At 39.9% G+C, this 10166-nt stretch overlaps 1 protein-coding gene across 1 annotated transcript; it reads left to right on the top strand.

The window, feature by feature from the left end:
• Positions 1-586: 586 nt before the first annotated feature.
• Positions 587-6022, top strand: LOC110508919 (ribosomal protein S28). Its single transcript, XM_021589831.2, has 4 exons — positions 587-843; positions 1125-1172; positions 4880-5002; positions 5900-6022. The coding sequence occupies exons 1-3, from the start codon at positions 805-807 to the stop codon at positions 5000-5002; spliced, it is 210 nt and encodes a 69-aa protein (XP_021445506.1). The 5' UTR covers positions 587-804; the 3' UTR covers positions 5900-6022.
• The last annotated feature ends 4144 nt before the right edge of the window (positions 6023-10166 follow it).

Below are 10166 nucleotides of genomic sequence, written 5' to 3'. Positions count from 1 at the left end.
TAAAATCACTTGTGGGACAAATTTGGCCTGTGGGCCATCAATTGGGGAACCCTGGTTTAGGGTAATAATTGGCTTATGTACCGATTTACATTAGCATAACACAAGCCAATATAGGCTACTACTGTTGTCCAGTAGTAGCCTAAACATTTTTATTGATGTACTGTATATTTGTGTCATTACAAATGCATTTGTTATGTCTAGTCCTTTGAAATTCTACTTTCTATCAATGTCAAATACTCCACACAATGCTATAATTAGTTTATCAGGCTTTGTCTTTGCTATTTTAAAATATACCTATAATAAAAAATGTATTATACAACTATCATTAGAAATCAAAGGCAGCACATTGATTATTCATATAATCAGAGATGGTGCTTCTCAGTTCCCCCACCCCCTATTTTACGGAGTGGAATGAAACAGAGATAATAAAATATTTATGTTGCCGCTTTCAAGTGCTAGTCAAAACTCGGAAATGTCCGACATGCTAACTGGCTGAACGCAGCACATGTATTACTATAAACATTTAACATGTAGGAAATGTCAGCGTTTCCTAGTTCAGTTTCATAGTAGAGCATGTGAATGCGGCATGAATGAACCAGTTTACCGGAACTGGAAATGTACACTTATTTTACATAGGCGATGTTTTTAATTCAGGGAGATTTGTTTTTAAAAGCAGGTCAGGTACAATATAAATAAAATATAAAGTGTGTCGATTTATTAAGAGGTTAAAATATTTTGTATCACAGCTTGAATATATACTGTACTGCGCAACACGTGACTTCCTTTCCGGTCTAACCTGACAATATGGATGCCAGCCGCGTGCAGCCGATCAAGCTTGCTAGAGTAAGAAAACCCAATCCTTTGTGAAATATCTTAAATACATGACTATTTAAATTCGTAAATACTAATTGTTTCATTTGAGCTCATTTTTGGTAAGTAACTACCACGTTTATACTTGAACGGAGCATCGGTCCTCATTGCTCGGTGGCCTGCGCGTGCTGGGAGTGCTATAGCAGCCATTTGCTAGTTACTGTAGCTAACAACTCGATAGTTAGAACAGGCTCTTTAGTTTCCCCCTCTCGTTACCTCGGTTGTGTAATTATCTGTTTCAATTTCTTCTCCAGGTCACCAAGGTGCTCGGGAGAACGGGTTCCCAGGGACAGTGTACCCAGGTATGTTACTACATTCTGAAAAAGCGAACTTTAAGGTTTTGGCTTTCTAGCCAACTCAACCAGTTGAGAAGAATGTCACGTTAGCTAATGGTGACGTATTGTGCAGAAAACTAGTCCTTGAGCGCTCACATTCTGTAGTTCTTCTGGCTATGCTACATGCTAATGTCTAAGATTGTCATGTATAGGTAGACTGTTGATGGAATTTGAGGTCACTAGTCGGCCAGCTAGCTATGTAGCATTTCATGGAAAATCCAAAGTAATGACAGATGTTGTGCGTCTCATCCCTGAGAAACTACACTGAACAAAAATATAAACGCAACATGTGAAGTGTTGGTTTCATGAGCTGAAATAAAATATCCCAGAAATGTTCCATAAGCGCAAAAAGCTTCTCTCAAATGTTGCACAGTATTTGTTTACATCCCTGTTAGGGAGCATTTCTCCTTTGTCAAGAGAATCCATCCACCTCACAGGTGTGGCATATCTAGAGGCTGATTAAACAGCATGATAATTACACAGGTGCACTTTGTGCTGGGGACAAAGGGCCACTCTAAAACAGCCTCACAACCGCAGTCCACGTGTAACCATGATAGCCCAGGACCTCCACATCTGGCTTCTTCACCTGCAGCATGGTCTGAGACCAGTCACCCGGCAGCTGATGAAACTGTGGTTTTGCACAACCGAAGAACTGTCAAACTGTCTCAGGGAAGGTCATCTGCATGCTCCTCGAGCTCACCAGGATCTTCACCTCACTGCAGTTTGGCGTCGTAACCGTGGGGAAATGATCACCTTCGATGTCCACTGGTGCTCTTCGCTGATGAGACCTGGTTTCAACTGTACCGGGCAGATGGCAGACTGCGTCCCATGGTGGGGGTATGGGTATTGGAAGCTACGGACAACTAACACAATTGCATTTTATCGATGGCAATTTTGAATGCACAGAGATACCGTGATGAGATCCTGAGGCCCGTTGTCGTGCCATTCATCCGTCGCCATCATGTTTCATAATGCACGGCCCTATATCGCAAGGATCTGTACACAATTTTTGGAAGCTGAAAAGGTACCAGTTCTTCCATGGCCTGCATACTCACCAGGCAATGTCACCCGTTGAGCATGTCTGGATTAGAGGTCGGCCGATTATGATTTTTCAATGCTGATACCGATTTATTGGAGGACCGAAAAAAGACGATACCGATTAATCTGACAATTTATATATATATATGACAATTACAACAATACTGAATGAACACTTTAAACTTAATATAATACATAAATAAAACATCTTAATGAAACCTGTTCAATTTGTTTTAAATAATGCAAAAACTGTTGGAGAAGAAAGTAAAAGTGCAATATGTGCCATGTAAAAAAATAATAATAAAAAAAAAGCTTACGGTTTAGGTTCCTTTCTCAGAACATATGAAAGCTGGTGGTTCCTTTTAACATGAGTCTTCAATATTCCCAGTTAAGAAGTTTTAGGTTGTAGTTGTTATAGGACTATTTCTCTCTCTACCATTTGTATTTCATATACCTTTGACTATTGGATGTTCTTATACACTATAGTATTGCCAGCCTAATCTCCGGAGTTGATAGTCTTAAAGTCATAAACATCGCTGTGATTCAAGCATTGCGAAGAGCTGCTGGCAAACGCAGGAAAGTGCTGTTTGAATGAATGCTTAAGAACCTCCTGATGCCTACCACCGCTCAGACTGCTCTACCAAATATTAAATCAGACTTAATTATAATAAACACACAGAAATACAAGCCTTAGTATCCAGATTTGACCATATTAAAGACCTATCATTTCGAAAACAAAGTTTATTCTTTCAGTGAAATACAGAACTGTTGTGTATTTTATCGAGCGGGTGTCATCCATAAGTCTAAATATTGCTGTTATATTGCACAACCTTCAATGTCGTCATAATTACGTAAAATTCTGGGAAATTAATTACGGTCTTTGTTAGGAAGAAATGGTCTTCACTCAGTTCGCAACAAGCCTGGTGGCCCAAACTGCTGCATATACCCTGACTCTGCTTGCACAGAACGCAAGGGAAGTTACTATTTCCCTAGTTAATATTGCCTGCTAACATGGATTTCTCTTAACTAAATAGGCAGGTTTAAAAATATATACTTGTGTATTGATTATAAGAAAGTCATTGTTTATGGTTAGGGACAACGACAGTGCTTTTTTTCACAAATGCGCTTGTTAAATCTTCAATCTTCACCCATTTGGCGAAGTAGGCTGTGATTTGAGGATAAGGCGCCGCTTTGATCATTTGCAACGCGGGACAAGCTAGTTAAACTAGTAATATTATCAACCATGTGTAGTTAACTAGTGATTATGTTAAGGTTTTTTATAAGATAAGTTTAATACTAGCTAGCAACTTACCTAGGCTCCTTGCTGCACGCGCGTAACAGGTGGTCAGCCTGCCCATGCAGTCTCCTCGTGGAGTGCAATGTATTCGGGTGTCCAAAAATGAAGATTACCGATTTTGTTATGAAAATGTCAAATCGTCCCTAATTAATCGGTCGACTTGTACGACAGAGCATTCCAGTTCCCGCCAATATCCAGAAACTTCAAACAGCCATTGAAGAGGTGTGGGACAACATTCCACAGACCACAATCAACGGTATGATCAATTCTATGCAAAGGCTACGTCGCACTGCATGAGACAAGTGGTCACAAGGTACTGACTGGTTTTCTGATCCACGCCTCTACCATTTCCCCCTTAAGGTATCTGTGAGCAACAGATGCATATCTGTTTTCCCAGTGATGTGAAATCCATAGATTGGGGTCTAAATTATGTTCGGTGTAGTTGGCAACTGTCAATGGATTGATACAAATGCACCAGTTCGCTAAACACTTTTCAGATGGGATCTGATTTAAATAGTATTTAGGTCCCTGTCAAAGGTTGCAGACAGGTCTTTATGAAATAGAAATTAAATTAAGATATTATGCGGTACAAATACATTACAGTAATTTAAACCCAGTAAGCTACGGTCCTGTTCATGCTTTACAGTTTGTAACAATTTATGTATTACAATGCAAATTAGATTCTTCACACTCACACAGCCTCGGCAAACGGCGTCGTCGTGGAAATGGGGGTGGTGAAACGTGAATTTGAAAACATGTAAACGATTTATCACAGGTGACGCGACAAACGATGGATGCTAACACCCTAGTTATGGTTTTAACTGTAAATCATGACCCCAATGTTAATTTGATTTAAAAGTAATCAACAGTCCCATGTTGACTTTTTTTTTTTGAGAGCTATGAGTCTATTACAAATCAGTCTGGTGTTATTTCAGTCTGGCGACAGTATGGTGTAAAGTGACTGAAATGCATCGAAGGTATTGGTGTCGGGCAATGTTGATCTTCTGTGTAGAACATAACATCTTTGTTTTCCGCCAGTCTGCTTTAGTGCCTGGTCTTGTCCACTCGGTTCTAAGGTCTTGTGGGCATAGTAGAGGGAAACGTTACGCACTCGTTCCAAAGTCTTTTCGTGATGGGTCATATATTGTAGCTTAAACCATTCAAAAGATGGAGCCACATTTTGTAGGAATAAAACTAAAACCACTGTTTTTTACGACCGCATCTAGCAGCTACCGGAGGTTACTGACTTAACCTCGGTTCTATGAACCAAGCGCAGATTCTCTTGCAATCCCTAGTTTGGTGAAACCCTGTTCTAATGTATCCTGCCTTTCTCTTTCAGGTCCGTGTGGAGTTCATGGATGACAGCAACCGGTCCATCATCAGGAATGTGAAGGGGCCAGTCAGAGAAGGCGATGTGTTGACACTTCTGGAGTCTGAAAGGGAAGCCAGGAGGCTACGATAGGTGTGTAATGTTGTTCATACAAAGCTGGAGCAGGCAACTAGATTAAGCCACAGGCTGATTTGTCAGAGCAGATAGTCGGGTGGCCTAAACATAATTATAATAATTTTTACACTGCAAATTGACCTCAAGTAAGCCCAAAATTGTATTTGGAATAATTTCATACCTTATGTAGAAACAACCGTATTAAGTGTTTTTTTTTAATTGGGGGAATACTTTAACATGTTTTTTGGCAATCTTTTTCAACTGAATTTTTCCCCTTTAACCTGAACTTAGATTTCAAGTATAGTAAGGGCCTTCAAATTTACTCCTAGAAAGCAGTTGTGTGCACATGGTTTTGCTTTAACCTTATCACACCTGGTTCAGTTAATCATGGTACTGAGGCGCAGTTGTGTTTATTTATTTTTATTTAACGGTGCAAGTCAGTTAAGAACAAATTCTTATTTACAATGAAGGCCTACACCAGCCAAACCCGGATGACGCTGGGACAATTGTGCGCCGACCCTATGGGACTCCCAATCACGGCCGGTTGTGATACAGCCTAGAATCGAACCAGGGTGTCTGTAGTGACGCCTCTAACATGGATGCAGTGCCTTGGACCACTGCGTCACTCAGGAGCCCAAGTAGGGCTTTGACTGCCACCAGTGCAAGTAATGTTCGTGGCACCATGGCCCTTGAGGGAACTCAGAACGACTCACTACAACCACTAAAATTACTGCTTCATAGTATGTAAATAATGGTGTAGGTGGACTGGGAAATAATTCAGCTCTACTTCCATGTGTATCATCCCAGGGACAAGTTGAGGTCATGTTAGTATTGTGTCCTTGGGTCTGTTATTTAGCTTTTTCAAAGTGGTAGCTATGTGCATTAATTAATGAATTCCCACCTCTTTCCTTGCAGTGCCCGGGGATGATGAGATGCCAAACGAAAGCCTGTGGAGATGACACCCCATCAGTACACCTGAAAATGGCCCCACGTCTCACTTGTGCAAAGTTAATGAAATAAAATGTTGTTCAAGGTGAAGATTTGTCATTTTTCTGTTCAATGGCCAATATGTGTAGACGTGTTCTGAGATCTGTACTTGGTAGTTTATTTTAATGTACTCTCTTTTCTAGAATATAGTATTAATGCCAACTTGTGATTTGGATTATCCTATTACAACATACAATTCACACCTAGTACTGCAAAAAAAAATACAGGTGCAGGGAATGAAGTAGAAGCTGTCATCACTGGAACCATGCGATGTACTTTAAATTGTCTCGAATGTTCTGCTGTGTTTGAATTTCAAACTGAAACATGCCCCCTGGGTAGATTTAAAAGAATTGGATTGGATAATCTTCACCGTGTTGCTTACACCTATTAATAGTTTCAGATCTACAGGGGTGGGTAGGTGGGGCATGGGTGAACTTCAGCCTGTACTTGGACTATAGGAGTATGCAGTGGACCAGTGCCACTGTAGAAATATTGTATGGTCATTAGATTAAAATATTTATCAAGTGGAATGTGATCAGTTTGTACATCATGGAACACTTTGCTGTTTCAGTTAGGCTGGGTTTTGTTGCCTGACCGACTCTTAACGTCCTTCCTTACTGCTCGAATATCTAGAATGATTGTAGAGCGTTGTAGCCTCGCAAACCATGATCTCACGTGCTTACACGATTGTTTACTGGTGTAAGCTCGTGAGATCAGGGTGGCTTTTGCAAGGGTTCCATGATAGACTTCACCTATCCTTTTACATCAGGGTTGACTTCAGGTAAGGAAGGCTGTATGATGCTGTGGTAACAGGGTATTGGGATATTCCTGACACCATACTACAGTATCGTGCTGACATTGATGTATCCAATTTTGTTAGACTATCCTCTGTCTGTTAATCAATCGTATCATAATGTTAATGGCAAGTGCCAAACATTTCCTAAATTCACTTGTTCAGGGTTTTTCCAACTGTCCTGGGCCCCCTCCCTGGGTGCATGTTTTGGTTTTTGCCCTAGCACTACACAGCTGTTTCAAATTACACTCATCACGCTTTGATTATTTTAAGCAGTTGTGTAAGGCAAAAACTAAAGGGGTGGCACCAGGACAGTGGTAAACCCTGCCCTAATGTGTTGCTGTGTGGACTAGCTTTCTTCAGGGTAGACGTGTTCTATATTTTTTTCGCTTGTCCTTATAGCCCTTAGCCATACCCAAATGTAGAGTTTCAGTGCTCCAGAGTCTTAAATCAAATACTTTATACTCAAATCTTACTATAATTTCTGCAAACATTTAGCCTACCTTTTTATTTTTGAATGTTTATTGACAAACTATCATTGCGGAAGTTTAAACCATTTTCTGTCTGAGTTGCCAAATAGTTCTAACATGTCACGAAACTACCCTGTTACTGCTGTTGGAGTTATTTGTAATGATGAAATGTCAAGTTCATGTTGAGTTAGCTCATGTCCAGTAGAGGGAAGCATCGTTCCTAGTTTAATTCCAGGAGGACTATTTTCGGTGTGGTCTCCAGATGGAATTTTGTTTACTGCCACAGTTATTTTTACACCAATTTGTTACATGAAAAATCACTACCATACAGAACTCAACTCCCTGTTTGCAATATTTAGGGCCAGATACAAGCAAACATTCAAAAGACTGCTTAAAAATACAACTTTTCATCAAAATGCAAGTGTGTTTTTGGATTGTTTCACACACTAAACAGTGACTTAAGTTGTGAAGTGCACTAACCGTATTTTTCTGCAGTGCTGGTTTGAATTCCAGTCTCAGTGGGCAGTTTGAGTGATCTCAAAGTATTCCTTTTGCTGTGTACCTTTTCAACACCTCTGGTTGGTTGTTGGTGAAAACACTGTCTATTCTGTAGCCTAACTCTTACGTCTGACCTATTTCCAACAACTACTGTAGATGGACGTACTGTTTGTGCTATCGTCTTTTGAGACCAAAATTGTCATTTATGAATGTCATCTAAATTGATCTTGAGTGACATTATTATGCTTCCAGATACTGTGACAAATGTCACATATTCCTTTAAATCATTTATGTCTGAACTCCGTTGTCTATCATTGCCTTTCATGCTTTTGAATGTCTCATTCTTCTTATCTGATCAAATGTGATTTTTGTTGACTTCTGGTAAATAATGATGATTATCTGAATAATTATTTTCACAATGTGAGCTTTATCACAATGCTGTGTCTTGTTCAAGAGAGGGCATTTGGTGAATGTGGAAACCATTTTGAAAAGTAGGTTAAAAGGATGACAGAAAGGACTTGTCTAGACTAGTACAGCAATGCACCTGTTCTGTGGATCAACAGCTCAACACAAATAACAATGACCTACACTACCGGTCCAAAGTTTTAGAACACCTACTCATTCAAGGGTTTTTCTTTACTTTTACTATTTTCTACATTGTAGAATAATAGTGAAGACATCAAAACTATGAAATATCACATATGGAATCATGTAGTAACCAAAAAAAGTGTTAAACAAATCTAAATATATTTGACATTTGACATTCTTCAAATAGCCACCCTTTGCCTTGATGACAGCTTTGTTATACTCTTGGCATTCTCTCAACCAGCTTCATGAGGTAGTCACCTGGATTTTCAATTAACAGCTGTGCCTTCTTAAAAGTTCATTTGTGGAATTTCTTTCCTCCTTCTTGCGTTTGAGCCAGTCAGTTGTGTTGTGACAAGGTAGGGGGGTACAGAGAAGATAGCCCTATATGGTAAAAGACCAAGTCCATATTATGGCAAAAGACCAAATCCATATTATGGCAAGAACAGCTCAAATAAGCAAAGAGAAACAACAATACATCATTACTTTAAGACATGAAGGTCAGTGTAACTGACAATTACCCTGTAAGTCTATGTCGTTGTTTTTCGTTTGAATTGTTTACGCGTTTGCTATGCGGTGGAAATGATAAGACAAGCGGAACTATGTGGCTAAGAACCTTTGTAACGGGGATTATTATTGTAGCAACACACCTTTGGAGTGAAGGCAATCCCGTGCTGTGTTAACTAAGTTTTCATGTCTTCGGATGTAGTTCGTAAAGGTTGAAGTGTGTATGTTAGGATGGTAACGTTATAATAATTAAGGATGAAGTGTGAATTCATGCCAGGAATAATAAGTGTGAAGTTTGATTTACCCCCTTCTGTAGTAAGCAGCCAATGAGGTATTTTTCCGTTATTCATGTGTTTAATCTGATACTGTTATAGCTCCGGCTAAACTGTTTTATGTATGTAAGCACTTTATTTATTTATTTTTATTTCACCTTTATTTAACCAGGTAGGCAAGTTGAGAACAAGTTCTCATTTACAATTGCGACCTGGCCAAGATAAAGAAAAGCCGTTCGAAACATACAACAACACAGAGTTACACATGGAGTAAAACAAACATACAGTCAATAATAATAAAAAAAGTATATATACAATGTGAGCAAGTGAGGTGAGATAAGGGAGGTAATGGCATAAAAAGGCCATGGTGGCAAAGGAAATACAATATAGCAAGTAAAACATGGGAATGGTTGGTTTTCAGTGGAAGAATGTGCAAAGTGGAGAGAAATAATGGGGTGCAAAGGAGCAAAATAAATAAATACTGTGGGAAAGAGGTAGTTGTTTAGGCTAAATTATAGATGGGCTATGTACAGGTGCAGTAATCTGTGAGCTGCTCTGACAGCTGGTGCTTAAAGCTAGTGAGGGAGATAAGTGTTTCCAGTTTCAGAGATTTTTGTAGTTCCAGTTCCAGTCTTTGGCAGCAGAGAACTGGAAGGAGAGGCGGCCAAAGGGAGAATTGGTTTTGGGGGTGACCAGAGAGATATACCTGCTGGAGCGCGTGCTACAGGTGGGTGCTGCTATGGTGACCAGCGAGCTGAGATAAGGGGGGACTTTACCTAGCAGGGTCTTGTAGATGACCTGGAGCCAGTGGGTTTGGCGACGAGTATGAAGCGAGGGCCAGCCAACAAGAGCGTGCAGGTCGCAGTTGTGGGTAGTATATGGGGCTTTGGTGACAAAACGGATGGCACTGTGATAGACTGCATCCAATTTATTGAGTAGGGTATTGGAGGCTATTTTGTAAATGACATTGTCGAGGATTGGTAGGATGGTCAGTTTTATGAGGGTATGTTTGGCAGCATGAGTGAAGGATGCTTTGTTGTGAAATAGGAAGCCGATTCTAGATTCAATTT

This window comes from Oncorhynchus mykiss, chromosome 28 (genome assembly GCF_013265735.2).
Source record: "Oncorhynchus mykiss isolate Arlee chromosome 28, USDA_OmykA_1.1, whole genome shotgun sequence".
Classification (NCBI taxonomy): domain Eukaryota; kingdom Metazoa; phylum Chordata; class Actinopteri; order Salmoniformes; family Salmonidae; genus Oncorhynchus; species Oncorhynchus mykiss.
The sequence above is the reverse complement of the archived record's forward strand: the minus strand, read 5'-3'. Positions and strand labels throughout refer to the sequence as shown.